The sequence below is a fragment of the Coturnix japonica genome, chromosome 19 (assembly GCF_001577835.2).
Source record: "Coturnix japonica isolate 7356 chromosome 19, Coturnix japonica 2.1, whole genome shotgun sequence".
Classification (NCBI taxonomy): Eukaryota; Metazoa; Chordata; class Aves; order Galliformes; family Phasianidae; genus Coturnix; species Coturnix japonica.
Window position 1 is genome coordinate 6,063,810 of NC_029534.1, and position 22,769 is coordinate 6,086,578.

At 45.1% G+C, this 22,769-nt stretch overlaps 1 protein-coding gene across 5 annotated transcripts in view; it reads left to right on the forward strand.

The window, feature by feature from the left end:
• VMP1 (vacuole membrane protein 1) overlaps positions 1 to 22,769 on the forward strand; it is a 55,294-nt gene that overhangs the window by 120 nt on the left and 32,405 nt on the right. The window contains exons 1-6 of one of the 5 annotated variants that reach the window (XM_015880472.2): positions 1,434 to 1,543; positions 6,465 to 6,566; positions 8,271 to 8,406; positions 10,382 to 10,472; positions 11,811 to 11,921; positions 22,572 to 22,739. In XM_015880472.2, coding sequence (XP_015735958.1) covers positions 6,491 to 6,566; positions 8,271 to 8,406; positions 10,382 to 10,472; positions 11,811 to 11,921; positions 22,572 to 22,739 — 582 coding nt within the window. In that variant the 5' untranslated portion in view covers positions 1,434 to 1,543; positions 6,465 to 6,490. Of the gene's footprint in view, positions 1 to 1,433; positions 1,544 to 2,822; positions 2,955 to 4,717; positions 4,803 to 6,464; positions 6,567 to 8,270; positions 8,407 to 10,381; positions 10,473 to 11,810; positions 11,922 to 19,475; positions 19,641 to 22,571; positions 22,740 to 22,769 lie in introns of those variants that run through there. The other 4 variants (XM_015880473.1, XM_015880471.2, XM_015880470.2 and 1 more) reach the window with 4 other exon arrangements.

Genomic DNA, 22,769 nt, shown 5'->3' on the forward strand with positions numbered 1-22,769 from the left:
GTGCGGGGCGGCGGGACGCGGTACCGGCTGCGTGCGGGGTGTGTGTGTGCGGGGGGACGGGCTGCCCTTATTGTCACAGCCGGCTCCGCTTCCTCGTGCTGCCCCTCAGCGCTGCGGCTGTTCAGCTTCGCTCCCCTCAGGCCCCAGCCCCGAGCCCTCGTCTCTATGGCGCCAGCTCCCCCTCATAGAGCTGCTGTGGGGCAGCGCCCGATGGGCCTCGGGGCCGGGGCGGCCATTAGTGCGTCCTATGGGAAACGGCACCGGAGGAGGAACGGGAGCGGAACGAACGGGTGGGATCCGGAACAGCACGAGGGGCCGCGGAGCTGCGGGTTGTGGGGCAGTAAGTGCTGGGGCAGCTCCTCACAGCTCGGGATCCGCTGGGCAAAACCGGCAACACTGTGATAGAATCAGCCGGTACCGTCCCGAGGGACGAGTGATGACACAGGGAGAAATCCGTCCTTTGAGCTGCGGAGGGGCGAATTCCGATGGTGTTTAGATGTTTCTTCGTGTGCTCTGCTCCCCTGCTGGGCTGCCCTCCCTGTCATCTCCCCCGTTATCTGTTATAGTTCTTCACTAGGAGAGTGGTGAGGCCCTGGAACAGGCTGCCCAGGGAGGTTGTGGATGCCCCGTCCTTGGAGGTGTTCAAGGCCAGGTTGGACGGGGCCATGGGCAACCTGATCTAGTAAAGGTGTATGTTTGGTGGCCCTGCCAGGCAGGGGGTTGGAACTACATGATCCTTGAGGTCCCTTCCAACCCGGGTCATTCTGTGATTCTGTGATTATCTCCATTCCCAGAGCACAGCAATGCCCTTTCCTGCCAGCTTGGTACATCCCTGAGGTGTCTCAGCGTTACCTTCTGTTAATAGGAGCTAACATTAACATTTACACGCATTTGCCTGGTTCTCAGCTTTCTATCTGATGGCAGAAGGTACAGAGCAATAAGATTCCCACTTTCTTCCAGTTTTGCTGCTCAGACGTTTTGACAAGTCATGTAGGTGAGCTGAGGGAGCTGCTGTGTGTGTCACTGTGTGTGACAGTGGAGGTTTATCTGCAAAGTGCCATGAGAGCAGGTTATCCGCCTTGAGCAGCGTGTGAGAAACATCCTCAGGGTCCTCTCGTGCCCTTGTTCTCTCTGCTCTGCCAGCAAGTGAGTATCCTGGTTTAGTTCATGTTAATTAAATGGCTTTGAATGCTCTGAGGTTGGGAGGGGGTGCAATGTTACCCTCTGATGCCTTGGAGCGTATGAAGAAGGCTTCGTAATGACATTCCTCTTTCTTATAGTCCTTTGTTTCTGCAGTGGGGAATGGACTTTATTGTTATTCCTTATTGGCAGTAGATAATCAAATATTACTTCATCCTTTGTTTTCAGATGAGAGTTTGAGCAAACACATTTCCAGTTGAGCAATGAGTGGTTAGTGCTACTTGTTAGTTTGAGCTCAGCTCCTTGTCCTACTTAGCAATGAAATCAGTGGGACTTGTAACATCTGTGGGGAGGGAGAGGAGAGCACTCCTTGGCTTTGAAGTGGGAACTGGTAGTAGGAAAGGTGAGTGTGCTGGGGATGCCCTTCTGGTTGGAAACTTTACCATGTCCACTTCAAAGCTTTCTGGGTTGTTTCTTTGAATGCCTTTCCAGTCTGTCATAACTGTTTCTGACTGCACTGAGTGAACACTATTTGTTAGAATGCCTTAATGCGTATTTTAGGATCTCTCTGTTGTTTTTTTTCTCCTTAATAAGTTCCATTTCTATAACAAAACAATTATTCTGTATCTATATCAGGACTAGGCTGTTTTCTTCAGGTACAGCTTTGAGAAATGATCACCTTCAGTTAGAACTTTAACTCCATTTGGCTGGAGAAGTGTCAGCTGGATGGACTTTGTGCTCTTTGTCTTCCTGGAACAGCAGCCTTTGGGCTGTTGCAACACCGTGCTATTGCTGTAGAGGGTTGTAAGCACAGCCATGAGGTTTGGTGCCACACTGACCAGGCAGACCTGCGTGCTGATGGGTAGGTCAGTGTGTTTTGGAGCTGTAGAAAGAATGTTCCTCCCACTTAGAAGGCTCAGAGTCAAGCTCTGTGGTTCACGTTACAGGCAGGGTGTTCTTACAGGATAACTGAGGCAGCCCTAGTGTGACCTGTACTGGTTCCATTAGTCTCTATCTCCGGTTCCTTTCCTAGCTGCATTCTGCTTTGTGCAGATGTGTTTCCTTGTGGCAGTGACCTTCCTTTCCAGTCTGGGGCACAGGCAGCTCATCCACAGAGAGCTGTGACCCTACCAGGATGTGTGTGTGTGTGTGTGGCACCACTGCAACTTGTTTGACTTAATGTTAAGCCATTCTTTCCTAACAAGATGTTCCAAAATCTTAGTGGAGAAGTAGAAATTTGATCTATAAATTGTAACATTACATGGGTTGTTTTTTTTTTGGTAATTTCCTCTGGCCAGGGATTGGAAAATAGGGCTGGTGCACAGAGGCATAACCCACAAAAATGAAACGTGTGGTCTTTAACCGAGTTACTCGCTCTTTCCTTTGAGGGATTAAACTATTTTAGTTAGAAAAATGTTTTCTTTCTTCATATGGGAATAAATGTGCTCCTATCAGAGTAGTCCGTTAAACTGTATCTGTGGAGGCTCCGTGCATCTCTCAGATGTGTCCTAATTTACTTTAATTGAATGCTTCCCATGAGTGTTAAAGGACTGGAAAAATAAAGCAGTTACTTTTTATATATTCCCTGGCTTTTAGGAGGTTATTAGGTTTATTTAGGGTTATTAACCTTCAAGTCAGGGAGCCTGTAAGCCCTGTGTCTCATGGTGAGCAGCACTATCTCTGTAGGGAAGGAAGGTTTGGAAGAGCCCTCACTTTGGTCTTGAATGCCTCCAAAGCTGAGGGTGTAGTTTTTCCACCAGCTTTAAAGGCAGAAGAAGTAGTGAAGAGTGGCAGAGTTTTATGGAGCCAAAGGGGTATGTAATGCTTTGCTTTGAGATCAGTCCCATCCCTTGTTTAAAGCTGGTGTGCAGGCAGGCTGCCAGCTGCAGGAAGGTGCTCTCAAACTGTTGCTGTGCCAAAGAACTGTGTGTGTAATCCCCGTGTAAACTGCTGCCTTTGTTGGGATGTTTGATATCTGGAAGAGCTCGGTGAAAACCCAGCTTTTGTTCTTTGTTTTCTTATTGTGTTTGAAGAGTGGGGAGGCAGGTGAAGAAAAAATCGTTATCAGAGAAGTTGAGGAGAAGGAAGAGGCAGAATATGGACTGAAGCACTTGGCTTAAAATGGGAGAAGTGAGAAAAGGCAGCAAATAATGTGCTGCTGAGGTGTCCTGGGGGGAACATCAGCAGGAGGAGAGTCGGGGCACCAAGGTTCTGCAGGGGGAGAAGTGGTGAGAATTGGGTATTCAGACACCATGTGGGAAAGCAGTGAGATCACCACGTTAGTGTCACAGCCTCCTTGCTGTTCCAGAGCTGTAGAAAGGAGTCCTCAAAGCATCCTTAGTGCAGGAATAAGGATAGTCGGCTCCTGCCAGCACCCAGCTGCCTCATCTTCAGCTCTTTCCTTTGACGTAAGTGCACCAGCTCAGAGCAACCTCCAAACATCAGGAAGAAGGGACTTCTGTCCTCTCTGCTCACAGAGTGCAGAACTTGCAGTGCCTCATGCTCTTATGCTCCAATAGCTTGTTATGCTTTCTTGCACTGACACTGAAGCACCAGTCACAGCCTCGATAAGCCCTTCTCGTTGGCCAATTTACATTTTGCCCAGTGATAATTGCCTTATTGTGCTTAATGTTATGGATTGCACTACAGCTGAATAATGCATTGTGGGCTGTTTGTTCAGCCCCACAAAGAAGTTCTGTGTGACCGCAGCTCTGACACGATCTGAACCGCTCTGACACAACAACAGTTCAAAGTTGTTTTCCTCACGCCTTTAAATAGTTTATATCTATTTTTGCTGGCAATTGCTCAGTGCACCAGGCGTATTATTGGGTTATGAGCTGTGGGTCTCCTGAGGGTTCATGAGGAGTGATGGTCTGTTTAGCAGCTGGGACATGATTTTCTTTGGTGTAGGCATGAGGACGAGGACTCAGTTAATGGCTGGTCACTGCATTTTGGCTCGGTCTGCTGTTCCAGTTGATCTCGAGGTGAAGACATCCCTGCAGGACCCATAACTCTTCCTGGTATCAGAGAGGTGGGCACACTGGGGTGCTGAGCTGTGTGCACACCCTCCTTCCCTCACGCTAATATACTTTAAGTATAATTAGGCTGTGGTAAATTGAGAAGGGCTTTCTGCAACCAGGAAGGGGCTGGTTTCTGAATCACTGCCCTTTGGGTCTGACCCTGTGATGGGCACCAAATCTCCCAGTCACCTGTGTTCTCAGATATGAGTTTTTAGGGTAATTCTGCAGAGTGGTGGGACCCCGGGACCTTCTTAACAAGTGCTCAGCCTACATAAGTGTGCAAGGGGGTTATTTATCTTTGTTGTAAATACTGATTTGTGTACTTGAGGTAGCGTTACGCAAAGCTAATCCCAGATTAGGGCCTTCCCAGGCAGGCAGGATGCAGCTGGTTCTGCTGGCTGGGGTCATAGAGGCTGCGTGTAGGTAGCAGCACAGCTCGGAACTGCAGAGATGGGTGGGTTTAGTGTGGTAGTTGTACTGAGTGCATTGCAGAGGGAACACAGTGCACGGCTGAGACCTTCATGTCCAGCACAGAAAGAGTTTGTATTGCAGTGAATTGTTTTGCTTGAAATGGAACGAAGCTGAATGCAGAGCACAAACTGAAGCTTCAGTTTCAAAGGCTGGATGTACACAAGGATAAAGGTGAGCTTCACAACAAGCAATGTGTGTTCACAATGTGTGACTTCCACTGAAGGTCTGAGTAAAGCCTTTCAGTGTTTGTTATCTTTAAAAATGCCACTGCAGTTCCATAGCCTTGAACTCTCCTGCGTGGTGCCCCATGAGAAGCAGAGCTCTGTGCAGCTGCTAACTGTGGATGCCCACTTCCAGTAATGCTGTTCACAGATGGAGCTTTCTGTGTGCAATATGTGCACATCTGATGTGTGTGTGTGTACATGGATATGATATATGTGCATAACTACGTATCATTATGCATATACAAAGCAAAACCCCCGAATACCATCACTAGAAATAGAATGCTCCACAGCCTTCAGGGAGCCGGTGCTCTGATGAAAGCAGGAGGTGGCTCAGCATATGATCCATACGTCACTGCAGCAAGTGGTCTGTGCCCCACAGCAAGGTGCTGGGATGGCTGTGCTGACTCCATCTGCTGTCTGGGGGGAAGGAGTTTTGCATCTGTTTGCTGTTGGACAAGCAGCTGCTGTACCATCTTAGTCCTCTGCTGCCCTGAGCTCCTTGGGGAGCCCTGCAGTGTTGCTCAGAAGCTGCAGTCTGAATGGGAGTGAAGGTCTCTGCTATTTACCGAACATAAAGTGCTGCTTTGGCTCTGAAGGCTGATGTAAATCAAAGGGGAAATATATTTCTTTTTGCCATAAAATTTTAATTTCCTGCACTGTGCTGTTTTATATGACCTGTCATTTTAATATCGCGCTGCTTCCTAACAAAAGCAGCGTATCAAACTCTGTAAATCAAGTTTCCTCGCAGTGAGAATTGTAATGCAAACGAGTTCCTTTAGCTTTGTGGGTTTCTCTTCTCCAGAATAAAATCCCAGAAGCTGCTTTAAGATTCAAGGGAGGATGTTTAACTCCGTGGTTCTGACTGGCTGCTGCTTACATTCAATTGCACAAGCACTGTCAACTGTGCAGAATAAAAGCAGCTCTTGCAGTGTTCCGTTTTATGTTGGCTTTCAGTTGCTGTGCTGTTTCCTTTCCTGGATAAGGAAAACCACAGCACATCTTGTGAAACTTTAAGGCTGATCTCATCAGAAGAGAGGCTGAACTTACAGAGAACGTTGGCTTTTCCAAATGCATCAGGCAGTGCAGAGCTTTCCTTTTCTGCTTTAGAGACATTAGACCATACAACATGAGATGCAACTCTAGATCTTAGTTGCCACATTAAGAAGTTCTTTTCTTAATCTGTGAGCATTCTGAGGTCTGCTTGCAAGGTAGCTGGAAGCTTAGCCACAGAATAGGTGCTCTATAACATGAGAATCAAACCCTGAGCCTCACTTTGGGAATGAACAAGAGCTCATGCAATGCTCTGCTCCTCCTGGAGTGCCAGCATTGGGCTGGTGGGTGCAAGGGCTGTTTCACAAGCTTTTGTTCAGTCACAGAAGTGAGGGAATTTGGTCACTGAAGTGCAAAAATTCAGATTTCTGAAGGTAGAAATGGTTTCAACTGTGTCATTTGTGGCAATGGAAACACTTTCTGCTTTTTCACGATGTAATGTGGGATAACTGTGGTTCTGGGGAGCTGCTGGGTGTTTGTGCATCCTTTGACTACTGAGCAAACAGAGTCTTTGTAACCAGCAATGGAGACATGATGCTCTTTGGTTTTGTTCTGTTAGATCCCTGTACGTGAGTGATCTATGAAATGGCAGAGAATGGAACAGATTGTGACCAGAGACGTGTAGGAATGAGCAAAGAACAGCACAATGGAAACTTCACAGGTAGGTAGGAAATGTCTTCGTATTCTCAGCTGATCAGCTTGATGTGAAAGCGACCAGCACAGGATTTGAAAGGAATTTATGTTGGTACACTTAACACCCAGATAATGCAAAAGGAGACACCTGAATCAGTGCTGGAAACTTCAATCTGAAATCTGGAGAACTTATGTAATGTAAAGCCAGAGAAGCTTCTTGCTGTGTGTTGCCATTCAGCTTCTTTCTTTTCCTTTCAGTGTTCTCAGCTTCTTCAGTGTAACTTGTATGCATTTGGGCCTCCCAGGCTGAGTTGGGTACAATAGGGGCTGTGAGCTAAGAGCTGAACAGTGTAGAAGTCAGGCTGTTCAACCCCACCCTTTGGCACTGAAGAGTTTGGTATTGGTAATAAAATCTGTTTTGCTCTTGGAAGAATCCAGTCTTCAGTCTCCCCGTTTCTAGCTTGTTTGTTGACAGTTTGACACTATAATTCATCATTTTCCATTATACATTGCTAACAGCTTCATCTCCTGCCTTGCCTCTGTTTTTCTTACTGGTATGTCTGAAATCAGCTCAGATTGGTGTTTAGAACTAGTGAAAAGTAACCTGGGAACATTAAATGAATGCCATTGTGTCACTGAATGCTCTGTGCTGTGTGTAGCCTGGAGATGGTTATCATCTCAGTTTGTTTCCTGTCAGCCTTGAATGGGCTGGTTCCATATTTAATTAAGTTTTGTAATCAAATGATTTCTCAAGTTGTACACAGGCTTACACCACTCTGCAGTCTCTTACGACATATACTAAAATCATACAAAGTTACAAAAAAAACCAGGGTTGAAGCATTTTTATTAGACATATGAAGTGGAAAAAATGGAGGACACAAAACTTGGTGAGCAAGGATATGAGGTTAGGTTGAAAGAGAACTGTATGCTTGTGTGTATGGAGCAAACCAAGGCCTTCCTGGGGGAGGTAGGTGTCCAGTACTTGCTGTTGTGGGATTCCTGTTAGTTCATCTAAAGCAACAGGCACTAACAGCTGAAGAGCACAATTAGATGGTCCCTGTGACTGAGGTACAGCTGGTGTTACAGTGGAATGGGGCACTGCAATGTAAGATTACTGCCGTTAGAAGCAACGAAATGTGTAATGTCAGTTTAAGTGAAGGACTGTGGTGTATGAGTAAGCCCTGATCACAGGAGCACTTCCCGTCTAGCAGGCTCCTTTTGGAGAAGCTGAACGGTGTGGCAAGGCTTAACATAGCCCAGGGGTTCTTACTGGGAGGATAGATAACGTTATCCAGTTACACGGTGACTGGGATGTGCAGAGAGTACATGTAATTCAATCCGCTTCGATTGGAGAAGTCTGAGAATAACTTTGGAAGAGAACCAAATTCGAAAGTTCAAAGTAAAATGTGGTCGCTGTAGTGGGCAATAGAGATGCCTTTGACGTTGTATATTAGCTGATTTGAAACTCATGGTGCATAAACGCTAATACATTTAACAAACTTCGTGCACTCTGGGCCAATTCTTGAATGGCTGTCAGCTACATGGAGGAAGAAAACACACCTTTCCTTTGCTGGAGGACACGTGATTTCTGATGGCTTTGGAGCTTGGAGCAAATGCTTTGTGATCAGTGATGATGACTAACAAAACAAAGAAGTATCAGTATAAATTTGGGTGGGGTGGAATCTGACCTGTCAGCCTGTGCTTTCATATTTCTGTTGCTTTTCATTTGCAGATTCCTCTTTGTTGAGTGAACGGAAACGAAGGGACCGAGAAGAGAGGTTGAATATTGTCCTCTGGAGACAACCACTTGTTACCTTGCAGTATTTTTTCCTGGAAACTCTAATAAACTTGAAGGAATGGACCATAAAGTAAAGATAATTTCTTTAACTTCTAAGCATTCTGGGGAAACCCATGCTGTGATTCAGTGGGTCACTCTGACATCTCACTTTCCCTGATGATTCATAGATTTCATATTCTTTTTCCAGAAAACATATTTATTTTTGTCCCTTAAAGGTGGCCACTGGAGCATGCCCCACTTCCAGCTGCATGGCCAGACCTCCTGCCTAAGTGACATAAGTGTACATAGGGACAGGTCTCAATGGAAATAATTGCAACCTTCCTTCTTGAGAGTTGAATACTTCCATTTGAAAGAATGGGACAGTGTTTAGGGATTCGGAAGGCAAGAGATATTGCAGTTAAGACTGAAGTGTTAAGCACTGATCTTCTAATGTGTTTGTTAGTATCGCTTAATGATCTTGGAGTAATTTAGCTAGGGCAAGGTTCAGGATTACGTGGAATTTGTGTTAATGTTTATGGTGCTGCAAAGAGAACTTTGCTTCTAAGCTGTGTGGTCCCTGTTGTAGCAGGAAATTACTTATTAAAGTGCTTCTCAGCATCATTTGCACCCTGGATGGAATGGGCTTGAATTCTAGTTGTAACTGCTAATTGCGTATTTCCAACATCTCCTGCTAATGCTCCTTCAAAGAGAGCTGAGATTGCTGATAGTGGGCTCTGTTCATTGAATCTGCTGGGCAACGTTTGAGGTGCTGACACATAAGTTCAGTTGATACAAACTTCTACTTTCCATTTTCATCTTCTGCAATGAAAAATAGCGGATTTAATTTAAGCTTAATCTCATTTTGCACTCCACAAAATAATCTATTCCCCAAAGCCCAATAATTTTACATTCTTTCAGCTACCAATTGTTTCTTTGAGCACTGCTTTCCCACAACTTGCTTTAGCTGTTTCAATCTCCAACCGTAACAGCAATAGAATTTGAGGTGTTATTTTAAACTATTTCCCAGCTGTCTAGATATTAATTTTTATTACAGGTAGTATTTGCATCCTGAATTGCACAGCACATACAGAGCACTGTACAGCCACAGCTGTGTTGTGTAGCATGATCATGTCTTTACAGAAAATAACAGACCGTGTACCATGAGCTGTGAAGGTGACCTCAAATTGAATCTTAATGGTTTCCTGTGTTCCACTTGAGTAAATTGCAGTCTAAGTGATGACAATCACTTGAATATCTAATTCTTGTAGTGAAATGAACAGCTCCTTTTTTTCAGCTTGCTAAATGTTGAAGCATTTCTGAATGTATGTCTTTATTACGCCTCTTGTATTTCTGTCTTCCACCTAAATTGATAACTTACACTTAATTTACTGTCTGTGATTTTAAAGCATTAGGTGACAGAAAATAATAAATGTGTGTGGCCACACAGTTAAGGAATATGTATCAAGCAGGGTTATTGCAAGCCTGTAAAATTAGCCACATGCAGATGTAGGTGGCCATCAAATTACATAGAAAAACACTTTTCCCCTTTACCTGTATTATCTTGCTGATACTTCAGTTAAATTGTACACGTTAAACTTTGAGCTGTCACAAGAGATGTTCTCCTCAACAGATCAAGAGAAGAACAGTGTGTAGATGTTGGCTGTGGCTGTGCCCACCAGCACGTGCATTGAAATTAGCCCTTCTGTTGCCCACTCACATCCCCTCCCTAGGGCCAGTGCCTGCTTTGTTACTTTGCTTGACCATGAATGCTGCCCTGGGTATGAAATGCTCTTGTTGAAGCTGAACATTTGATGCTTAGGTTGTGTTTGCTTCCAGACAGCAGCTTTGTTTTTTCTTTATTTAAAAACAAAACAGTGAAGACAAGATTTTCCATAAGAATAACAGCTCCCCATGTATTTTTGGGGAGGTTTGTTTCTATAACAGCAGACTTTTCAGCTGCCATTGTGCCTACTGGCTACATCCACACAATCCCTCTCCACGAAGATAAGTTACTTTTAGATGAATGCTAAGTTATGAAGAGCTCTAACTGCCATTTGTCTTTTAAGATTGTGGCATCGGCGAAGTATCCTGGTGTCTTTTTTACTGCTGCTTGCAGTGCTTACAGCTACGTATTATGTTGAAGGAAGACATCAACAGGTATGACGTTTTCAAGTGACTAATGCTTGTCTCTGTGCTAAAGTGGATATACTGGGAATTGAATGGGGTCTTCATGAGATTGTAGCGTGTCTTTTGAACCCTTGTTTGATAAGATTTTTTTGTAGATTGTGTCATGATTCACCTTGTGTCAAGTGTGGGTGGGTTGTATTTGAAAGATGAAGGAAGATCAGCTGTATCATATCATCTATTCTGTTGCATACGTAGGTGTTCCATTTCTCCTCTATTCTTGACTGAGTAAGCACACCTCCGATGCTGCAGCACTCCTTCGCTTCAGTTGTGAGCATGTTTTTAATAGTGGTGTGAGCTCTGGGAAAAATGTTAAACTGAGTCATCACAGAACTTCATGGGTTTCCAAGAAATGTTTCTTCTGCTGTGGAAGGGTGTCCTGACCGAATAGGGAAGGCATAGGCGTTAACATAAAGTGGCTTCATGGCTCAGATCTCCACCTCTGGTGTATCTTATGTGCCTGTTGTCTTAAAATGGCTGTTTAAAAAGCTTAGTTGTTTGGGGTTACCTGACGATTGATGCTTTTGCATCACTTGAAGAAGTGCAGGCACTTGCCCCATGCACAAGGAGAAGATGTCTATACCTTTCCCTTCTCCATTTCTCCTTGAGTTTCAGATTTTCCCTGGAGGCAGCTGCCCTTGTTAACCCAGCAGGGCATTTCCTTGTGCAACTGAGTCATCTTAGCACTGTTACTCTGGAAATCAGCAGGTTCCCAAACTCAAGGAACTTGTTTACTTTCATACTGCTATGGTGTGTTTCTAACTGGTGCACACATAGATCTGGATCATGAGTCTTGGCCTCCTCAGGTCTCGTAGTGCAGTGAAATGATGCTTCAGCTCATAGCATCCTCACTCAATCCCGTGCTTGAGCCCTAAGCAGCGCAGAGCTGGATGCTCATCACCACTAGATGGCTCTTACTAACTGGTGTTGAGGCGCTCTGCCCTGAGGTTGCTACTGGCCTCGTGCTCTGCAGGGCTTTGCAGGGCACTGCCTCCCCAGGGCTCTGCAGGAGGCTGCTGGGAGAAACCTGCATCAGTGAGACTGACAAAGCTTGTGCAGCCTGCAGGGTCCTCAGTTCTCCATCCCTCTCTTTGAAAACTTGCTGATTATAAGGCCTATAGGCTTTTCTTGTCAAAGAGCACTGATTTCTGTACAAGTCTCTGCTGTAATTGTAGTAAGTTGCAAATAGAAGAACCTGGTTCAGTTATTACAGTGCAGACAAACACCTGCATTAGCTTGTAGCTTTAATGTTCGCTTCTGAGAGACATCACCTCAAATTGTTTCCTTTCTCTTGTGTGATTTCACTTTCAGTATGTGCGGTACATGGAGAAGAAGTTCTTCTGGTGTGCCTACTGGGTAGGACTGGGCATCCTGTCCTCTGTCGGACTTGGAACAGGTCTTCACACCTTCCTGCTCTATTTGGTAAGTGTATTTCTGTCCCGTGTTTTATCTGAGTCATGTATTTCAATTGCTGTGTGGTTTTAAGATCTTGTGAATAAAGGATCTTCCATAAGTCTAAATGTCAAGTAGTTCTGAAGGAAAAGAAGTACTTGGTGTAATGCTGCAGTGCACTCATCTTGCTCTGTACTGCATAGCCCTGCTTTGTAGCTTGAATGCTGTTAACCCTCACTGTGAAACCGAGTCAAAATCAGCAGTGCTCTATGCTGTCATTTACTGCTATAAATAAAATGCTTCATAGTGCATGCAGCTCAAAGTTTGCATTAAAAAAGCTCTTCATAGCTTAAAATGACCACTTTGCTACTAGAAAGATGAGGAACATGCAGCTGCTTGGAGGTTCAGTCTGTATTCATTTTGCTTTGATAATAATAGCAAGAAAAATGTTTGTCTACAAAGAGAAAATGCTCCGTGTTGTTTTGAAAGTGTATCTGATGTTGTTTATCTCAGCTCAGCTAGGAAAGTTTGGCTGTGTTTTGCTTTTGGCCACTGGATTAGTTCCTTGTTTATGAAACCACTGTCCTGGATTTAAGAAAAGGATTCATGGCCACAAAATAATTAAAACCAGTTTACGCAACAAATGTCATCTTGTATTTGGGACAATTACAGATGTTTACTTTCAGAACTGCTTTAATCATTAACAATAACACAGAAAGCACTGCAGGAAACAAGGAACTCATGTTTTTCCACGCAGCAAAGCAGTGCCTATGAAATCCAATGGCATTCGTATCACCTGTGTTTGCAGCAGTGTCAGCCTGTCAGCGTGGCTTCCCTCCTGAGGGCTCAAAGTACAGGAGAAAGGAAACTGCTGCTAAACAGAAACAAGTTAATGCACACACAGCCTTGTAGGCAAGGTTTCTTCGAACCAAAGGGATGGTGTGTCTGGGCATCTTCTTGGGAGCTGTTTGAAGAGCTGATGGTACTGTTCCTAGTCTCCGTTTTAACACCATTGTATCAGAGGTGTAGTGATTAACTGATGTTTTACACTGTTTGCAAACTGAAACTGGGTTATGTTTTGTTGTACATTGATTGGAAACAGAATAGGAAGGGCTCCCATTTGGTACCACAGGCTGCTCCCACATTGCTGTCCTATAAGGAAGTCTTTATAAGCCAGTGCTTTTTACTTATTTATTTTCTGGAGGAAGGTGGGATGGGCTGACCTTTCTTTTACTCTGTTTCCGTCGTTCTGAGTTACTTTCCTTCAGTGTCATTGCATATTACTTCAGTTTTCCTGTGGGGTCTGTGAATGTAGTGTCTGTGTTAGGCCATGACCTGCTCTGACATTTCAGTCATGTATGTACCTGCTGTTATTTCTCTGTTGGCTTAATAACAAGGATGGTAAGTTCAGAACAAACACGCTTCTGGTGGTTCAATACATGTCTGGATGTAGAAGGGTCCTTAACGTTCTGGAACACACGTGGCTGTGTGCCACTAGATGGCAGTGGGAGTGCAGGAACACAGGCTGATTGCCCTGACTCTGTTGCCATTTTAAGTACCAGATCTGCTAATATTGTCAACGCAACACCCTCAGCAATTCACACATTTAATACACCCAGTAATATAGTCCAGTCCTTGATACCCACTGAGGCTACACCTTGTGTGAAAGGGAACAGGGACTTAAGGCAGTCGCTGTCACTTTAACAGGTAAATTATTTCAGACCTGTGGATTTAACCCTGTGTGAACAAAGCAGTCAGGAGCTCCAGCTTTCAGAAGGAGTTTTAAAGTGAATTACTGTTCTAATTGTGCAGCAACCTCCTCGAAAAGTACAACTGTAATAACTGTGGTGAAGTCTCTGTATTAACTTTCCCATTAACACATACCTGTTTTCCATGTTCCATATACTTCAGTTATGTTTCTCAACTGTGGCAAAACTTGTTCGTCCATTGATTCAAAGGAATTAAAAATTGAAAAAAAAAAGAAATCCTCCTGTTTCAGTGCCTGGATTTGCAGGCAGCAGAGAACAGATTCTGTAAGTGTTTTAAAATTGCTCATAATTAATTGCTCATTTCAAATCTGTGTGTAGGGTGAGATTGTCGGGAATGCAATTACATGCCTGGAGAACAATGCGCTCGGGCCCACCCATGAGCTGCTGGGCTCTTGTTGGTGCTTGCAGCATTGGTTGTGTCTGCCACCCAGGGCCGAGGGGTAGGAATTGCTGGCATGTGGGCACCTGTTGGTGCTGTGTGTGGAGTTGCTTCAGCTGTGACACAGGTGCATCTCTTGTAAATACAGCCCTCCTGGTGCGAGCAGCTCCTTCACAGCACATTGTGAGCACAGCCTTGTCGCTGGGCACTTCCCTAGTTGTGCAATAGATGCAGTGAGTGACTCTGCTTTCCTGGCCCGGTGAGCTGTTTTTCCAGTGTTGAGAACTATCATTTATCAGGATTCTTCAGAGCATCTACAGCAGCTGCTTTGTTGCAGGAGAGATCCAGGGGTGAGGGTTTGGAAACAACAGGTTGGCTTAAAGCAGAGCCTGCAATCCCGAGCAGCCTCTGTGTGGGGCACAGCGCTGCCCCCAGTGCTGTCAGCTCACATCTGCTCCTGATTGTGTTGGTCACCAGAGCACTCTTGCTGAATGTGTTTTGGTCTGAGAGGGAAAGGTGGATTTTGGCAATAAAAAGCCTGTGACCAAGCTGATATTTCTGCAATTCAAGGACTTCCTATACAAAATAGAGGATCTAAAAGGATAAATAGATGTTGGTTCCCAGCTCAGTGCTGTCTGTTCGGTCATAGCCAGCAGTAAGTGTAAAATTCAGCATGGCTTTTGGGAAGGGATCCTCCAGCTGCAGCTGGCACCGAGCACAGGGCTGGCACAGAGCAGGTTTCAGCACAGCAGTGTGGAAGCCGGCCGCTCTTCCAAGAATCCTCTTTATTCTGACACATTCAAAACAAGTCTGCTGGCTTTTATTCCCAAAGCCCATTAAAGTCGTTTCAGGATTCTTTAAAAACAACACTTTAAAAATAGAAATCACGATGTGGTGCTGTAGGAAATAAAGCTATTAGGATTAATGACTCCAAGGGTTTAACAGCGTACAGGGCTGTCGTTCTGGGGGCAGAGTTTAGTCTCGATATGTTTGCTCTTGTATTGCTGGTATATTAAGAGACAAATGGCATGAATCGCTTAATTGCTGGGAGATGACTTCTTGTGCTTGTGGGGTGGAGGAGCAGGCAGTGCTGGGTGGGGTGCTGGGCTGGAGCTGCCCTCTGCCACCTTCATGCTGCTGCCTGACTTAGTTTCAGTTCAGCTCTGGCAGTGAATTACAGATGATGTGATCGAGGGAAAGGAGATCAGCGTGGAATTCGTGCCCATCAGAAATCCTGGTGTGAGAGCCAGCCGATACGTGTCCCTTATGTATACATGCTGTGTTACAGTCTGTAGTGGTGGGTGATGAATGGGAGTGAATTCCTTACAGGTCAGAAGTGCAGCAGGAGTTCTGGCTGTCTGCAATTGTTTGTGTTTTTGTTTTTCTAAATCCCCATCTCTGCTCCTTTGCTGATAGAGCCAAGTGGAGCAACTGCCGGAGAGCTCTGCTTGGTGGCCGGGCTGCAGAGCAACGCAAACAGGAAATGTGAGGTACAATAGGAATGCTGTGTGCATGGAGGTCAGAAAAGGGCTGGGATTTTTTCAGTTGTGTGGGTTTGTCACCCAATTCTTTCTCGGGCGTTTTGCAGCAGAGAGAAGGAGCTTGGCAGTAATTTCAGGCCTTGAGAAAGGACCAAGAACTGCCTTTAAAGAGAAGCGCATTGCAAAGGCTGTGCCTTCATTGACAGGGCTGACTTTGGAGAGCTCACTGGGGTTTAGCTGGGCTGGAGGGTTCAACGTCTTGTTTTTGTTCTGAATTGGTTCCAGGGCTGGGCTGTGGCCAGAGGTCGTGTTTTGGCCTCTGGAGAGCACAGCAGCACACAGCCAGAGGGAGTCACATTCTGGTCCTGTGCAAAACGAGCCGAGCTTAGAATGGGAGCGTTGGAAATCAGACACATTGTGCAGTCGTGAGCTTGTTAACATTTCCCCCCCAAAAAACCCAAAGCGTTGTTGGCACGAATAAAACAAAACAAATCCCTCCACACCCCCCTTTCCTGCCAGAACTACCGAATGCTTTTTAAAATCACATTTGTTTCGGTGATCCAGGAACAGGAGCCAAACTTGTGAGGAGACCAGAGGTAAAATCACACAAGTGGTTCTCCAAAGAAAAGCTCACACAGCAGGGTTTGCTTTATCACTGTGAACTATGTGTTATAGTTTGGGAATCCACACAATTTATTCTCGTTCTTTCCCCTGTTAATTAGTGACTTCATTACAGGAGTATTTTCACAGTGATTTTCTGCTTCCTAAAATATTTGCTCCTTTTTTCTTGTAGGGGGATCATTCAAAATGATCCTGAATAACCCATAGGTGATGTGTTCTGTGTGTAAAAAGGCCAGGAGGAGAACCTGAGCTGCACAGCCAGGTGGGGGACACAGCATTGCTCCCCCTCTCAGCACTGAGTTATTGTTAAGTGTTCATATCCACTCCTTGCAGCTCTTGAGTTCGCATCAGTTGGCAAGCCTAAAGCAAAGGAAATAAAACCTGGTTTAGTCTAATATCTGTGATCGGGTTACTGCTATTGAGCTGAGGCACTTAAAGAAAAATACATGGTGGTGCAGAAGACAGGAATCAATTGTAAAGCAAGTTGAAATGGAGCCTGTTTGTGTAAGGCTGGCATGCAATGTACTTTTTCATTTGTTTCCTCCATGCCTTTAAACCTACTTCCTCCAGCTGTCCTGCACTGTGCACAATGGAACATCCTGGAATACATGAATCAACACCGTTTACAAAATCACTTCTTTGCTTACCATCTCTTGTTGGGAACTGCTGCTTGCCATTCACATGGGCTCTGTTCTGCATGAAACTGCAGCATTTGTGTTTGTAATGTGCTGATGAAGTGGCAGAGCCCGATGGGTTGAGATGGGCACTGCTGCCAGATGAGCTGAGGAGTAACCTGGGTGCCTTCCTTGCATTTAAAAACATCTGTGCTTAAATGTGGTATTTGCAAGGGGAAAACGTTCATTTAGAGTCTGAAGGCTGTGAGTGCACCCACTGTTGTTTTATATGTTGAAATACCGATCGATGCAACCTCTGTTTTATGTTCTTCTGGATTATGCTGTGGAGGTAACAACTATTGCAGCTCAATCTGGGAGGCCGTGACCCCCACCCCCCTCCAGCCTGGTGCCTGAATACAGGGGAAGCTGCTTGTCCTGCTGTGGGGGTGACAAAGCCTGGCAGGGAGCTGGGGGAAGGCTGGAAGCAGGAACCTCCTTCCTGCCCCACTGTGAGCTGCTGGGCTGCCCGAGTCAATGCTCGAAGCAGGGTGACTGTCAGTGCCATATATGGCCTCCAGAGCTGCTGGAATCAGGGCACGTCAGGAGCTGGACAGTTTATCTCAAGCTGGAGCTGTGGTAGTAAATGTCTAATGGGAAGCTCCTCTGGCTGTGTGGTTAGCTCCCTTATTACGACTTTTCAGAAGTCTGTGACATTTTGATGTCATATTAATGTTTAAACCATATTGAGCCTCTTGTGCAGTTATAGGGATCTGAGCTTGCCCCAGGCTGCAGGATCAGTAAGGCAGTCAGGGCACCGTTCTCTTCCTTCCAGAGGTTGATGGACTTTACCTTTCAGATGCTGACACTTGGTTTTCATTATCTGCTCTTGATTTCCTTGTGGCTGCTGGGAGGTCACATCCCACTTTCTCCTCACTTGCTCTCCTGCAATCTCTGTGCTGTTGGTTGTTTTCTCTTTCCAAGTGAGCAGCCTGAACTTTGTGCTTTTCTCCTCCCCGCTTCCTTGAGCCGGCTGGAAATAATGATAACAGTGCAAGGCAATCTCTAATTGGAGGCATTAAAGCCAATCATCACTGCTGGTGTCAATTTGAGCAAATGCTGTGATTTATTCCTTAGCAATAATAAATAGCTGACTAAGGGAGGGCGAGGAAAAAATGTTGACAGATTATTTTTGTTTTCTGTCAGCACCAGAATATGAACTTGGATTCTTCCACTTGTGCCTTTTCCTGGCGTGGGTCTGTGTGGCTGCTGCTATAGAAAGCAGTGTGGGCATAGATTTACAGTGCGTGTGCTTTTCTTGTTACTCCTCAAAGTAGCAACAAGGTCCCATTCTGCATTCCGTGGGCCCACGTGCCTGCTCCCTCCGTGGTTCTTGTTCAGTCAAATTCGGAACTTGTGGCTCACGGGTTGGAATTTCCATCAGCTCTGCAACTGTGGGGCAAAGCTTGACTGAGTGGGAATGGAAACTTGCTAACAGACATGTGACTGTAATGTATTAATACATTGCTTGAAGTGGCAGTGTGCTAGAGCCCTGCTGCCCGATGGATGCTTGAGTCACCGGAGGATGCTGTAGAGATGGGATCCTTCTTCATTCTGAGACCCTTTTTAGTCCTATACTGCATACCAGACGACACATTAAATCACGAGACATTTTAATCTCATCACACAGACAGACAGACTGGTTCAACATATTTCCTGACCACCTCTGGGCCCAGTTTTCCTCCTGTGATCACAGAGCAGTTTGCATTGCGGGCAGCTGTTCACTGCTCCTGGAGATAAAAAGGTGCTGTAAGATGGTGCTACTTTCTGGAGAGGTGTAGTGACTTCATAGATAAGTATGAGATGAGTCGCAGCCTGGGGCAACACTTGCAGGATGTTTCCCATGCGAAGCAGCTTTTGCTTTTCTAATTTATCTTAATCAAATATAAAATGACATGTTTCCCCCCTCTGGAAAGGCTGAGTCTTGAGGCCGGTATGAAAAGCTCCGTATCCATGGAGGAAAGCAGATTTTTAGTGCATTAAGTTCAGCAGTGAGTTCAGGGTAATATTTCTCTTGCTGGCGGACGTATCGCTTTTCTTTGTGGAGTATTTCTAAATTAGAATGAGTCTGAAGTTATGTCTTCTCCAAATACAAAAGGTTAAAATTAGATGCTGTTCTTGTGCTTGCAGCACTCGAGCAGGATGGCTGTTGTGTGCAGGGACATGTGAGAGTACGGCCCTTGAGATGCAGTTGTTTGCAGCTATGGTTTTGTTTGCAGTCTGGATGCACAGAGTGATTGATAATGTGAAAACGTGATTCACTCTTAATTGGATCTGCAGTCATTTCTCCTCCCGGTAAAGACTGCTGTAAATAAAATGAACATCAGTGTGTTTTTAAAGATCAGAGCTTTGCCTTGCAGTGGTGAATTTCCAAGTATGATTTATAGATTAAAAAACACCCTCTACTTTCTAGGCATTTCATAACACATTAGAAATAATGCATTTCTAAGGATTAGCAGCATCCATTTTATCTGGGGTGACTTTAGTCACTGAAATTCCAGGTTCTCTTGAAGGTTCAGGTTCAGGAGTTCGAGGCTGCCTGAACTAAGTGTTGTCCAAATAGGGATTTGCAGCCCTCCCCCAGATCACTGTTACTGAAACACAGATTGATGTTGAGTTGCTCTTAGTGACCAGCTCTTGTCCTGTTTGATTTTAAATGGCACAGATATTTCTAACAAATGGCATTCCAGCCTGACCACAGGCTCCTGCTGGTCGTCAGCAGTGGCAAGCAAATGCTTCTAGCCCGAGTCAGCAGAACGTTTCTCAATTTCTCCTGCGTTGGCCCCTATGAGTGCCTCCTGCAATGGGGAAAGAACTTCATTGGAGAGGTGAGGAAGAGACAGTTGTGTTCAGGATCTTACATGCCTTGAATTTCTGTGACTGTTCCTGGTTTGGCAAGCAGCACGTCTACTGAGTCGGCTGGTTTTAGTGCTTGTTGTCTGGTATGAGGGTTTGAAGTAGTTTTATGGAGCTATTTTTAAAGGTAGGGTTGCGGAGGAGATGTTTTAGAGGTTTTCCTAAGGCATTGAAAGAGGCAAAGCTCACAGTATGTGCACAAGAGGAGAAGGTGGGAAGGTACTGCTTGGAGAGGGTTAAAAAATGGTGTGAAAATGAATCCTTCTGACTCGATGGAGCATCTGAGCGATGGAGCATCTGAGCGTGTATTGCCTGGGATTTCCCAAAGGTGGCACCTGGAGTTGGTTCCCCATCCTGTTAAAGCAGAGTTAAAGCAGCCCCACTGCTGCCTACAAAGCAAAATGGTGCCTGTTCTGCAACACGCAGACCCTCCCTGCAGCCAAAGCGCCGGTCAGCCAGCCATTGTTTTGGGAGGTGCTTGGTAACCGGGCTCTGTGGAAGTGTTGTGCTCTGCGTGAGCTCTCAAAGCAGCGCTCGAACAAAAGCAGATGTGGGGGGTGATGCATGAGGCTGCCAAGCTGTGAGCTGCTGGCCCTTGGACTAGCAGGACAGCTGGGCTGCGCTGCAAGGATACGGGATTGTTCTGCTCTCCTTTGGCTCTCTCTGAATTCTAAGAACCCACTTTGTCGCTCTAAAATGAACTGTTTATGCTTTATTTCTTATTCCAGTTAAAATGTGGGTTCAGTGGGTTCCATAACTCCAACTTCTCTTCGTTACAGAATTGTTTACATTACAGCAGAAGAATTATGTTCAATTGATGTAATCTTCAAGTGGCTCATTGGCCATTTTACAGCAGCTTTGCAAACGCCTTTTCTTTTCCCCTCTGGCTGCCAGCAGTAAGACCTTTCATTTGCAGCCATCTCCTGGTTGAGTTCTTAACAGGAGGTGATGCTTTGGGACTGTTGGGCCATTCTAAGGGTGGTAACCCCATTGGGAGCAGCAGTTGATGGCAGGGAGCTCCCAGAGGAGGCATTTTGTCTTTCTTTACTTCCTCTTGGGAGCACAGAGCCTTCTGCACACCACAGTGTGAGAAGAAACATGGCAGTGCTCTGAGTGGAACCTTGCAGAGAGGATGGGGGAGCTTAATTACAGCACAGGTTATATTTTACTGCTATAAAACTGAAAGTAACAGGCTGCCATCACAGCTGGCTGTAGTTGTACTGTATTGTGGTCGACCTGCCAAATTTTGTGGAACTGAAAATCGTACTTCTTGATTCACACACCGTATCGCCCTGCATCGGCAGCAAGAGTGCCCTTACCCTCAAGGGAACATAGGAAATGATCATTTAAACTCAAGTGCACGGGGATTTCCTCCATGCAAATTGCATGTTCAAGAGACTTCTACTGCCAATTTCTGCAGGTGAAAACAGTGAGTTTAGGAGGATGGCTTGAGAGACCTTCCTCTGTCCCAGCTTAAGTAAAATAGAAATGCATTATTTGTTTAGATCCAAAATTGCTGGGATGGAGGGTATGGATCTTGTAGCTGTTACCAAAAAGGGGTCCATTGTCAATGTGGCTTTTCATGGTGTCTCTAGTACGTGTTCCAAGTTGCTTGTTCATTCTCCATTTTACATCAAAATCACTTCTTGAGGATAAGGTTCTGGATCTCTTCTTTCTTATTTTACATCAATGAACTTCAGAGTTTGTATCTCACTGCCATGAGATGAGTTTGTATCTCATTACCATGTGATAAGTTTCCATGTGGTTGTGGCTGTGCAGGTGCTCTGGTCTCTTCATTCAGGCCTGTAATGTTGGCATGACTGAACCCAACTAAAATCTTCTTCCCCAAGTCTAGGAAAGGCGTTGAGGCTCCACCTTTGGTGTGAGGCTGCAGCATCTCACCCTTTCATGTGCAAATGAAGACTGTAAGATTCTCATACCTGGGGCTCTTGCATTTCAAAGTGAGCTTTGGGAGCCTCAAAAGGGGAAATGGCAGTGTTGGGTTCTATCATGCTTTCTCTTTTCCCTCGTTATTTTGTAAGAAATACAGCCTTGGGAGGTATTAGGCTCCCTTAATGGTCTAATAAACCTCATATAAAGGGTTTTTCTTCTACAACACCTAGTGCTGGGTTTGGAGGGCTGAATGTAGCTGTAGGATTGCCTCGGGACCTCTTTTGTATTAAAATAACAATGGTTCTTTAAGATTGAAGCAGTTGAATTCCATAGTCGACACTGATGCTCCTTTTTGGTGGTTTGCCCCAGAAATCATTTGATGCAAGATGGAAAGCAGGAGAAATCCATCTGTATGGCATTTGATGATCAGCTGATGATCATCTAAAAGCTGCAAAGCTCCAATGGAAGATATGATAAGGTCTGGTCATTCCAAAAGAAAACTTCATACAGAATTTAAATGCTTTCATCCTCTAAATACAACAGTAGGGAGAACACCTGCACCAATAAAGCTGCTGCCTGTAAACATCTGAGTCATCCAGTCCAATTGGTGGATGGTTGGACTAGATGATCTTGTAGGCCTTTCCCAACCTTGGTGATTCTGTGCAATGAGACCATTTAAAAGCTTTGATAATTTTCCTGTTTTAAGAAGTGAGGATTCTTACTGTGCCTTGGCAGCACTGTTGTGCTGTGAGGTGCCATAGCAAAAACTGAAAGTCTCCTTAATGTTTTTGCTTGATGACAAGGAAGAGTTTTTTGAAAGAGTATGAATAGCTTACGTGGCACTTCAGATGCTCTTAGAAAAACTCTGTCTGTTATTTAACATCATTAATGGCCTAAGTGAGAGAAGGTAAGTTTCAGCCTACATTCTTTTCATCAGGTAAATGCTGTTCTTTAATTTTAATCTTTATTACAACTCACGTGATCTGTGTTTTGATATTATGTTTTCCCAGGGTCCACACATAGCATCGGTTACTCTTGCTGCCTATGAATGTAACTCTGTTGATTTTCCTGAGCCTCCGTACCCGGATCAGATCATCTGCCCTGACGAGGAGGTGAGCGGCGGATCCATCTCTCTGTGGGCGATCATCTCAAAAGTCAGGCTGGAGGCCTGCATGTGGGTAAGGCTTGATTTGTAAAACTGGAGCTGC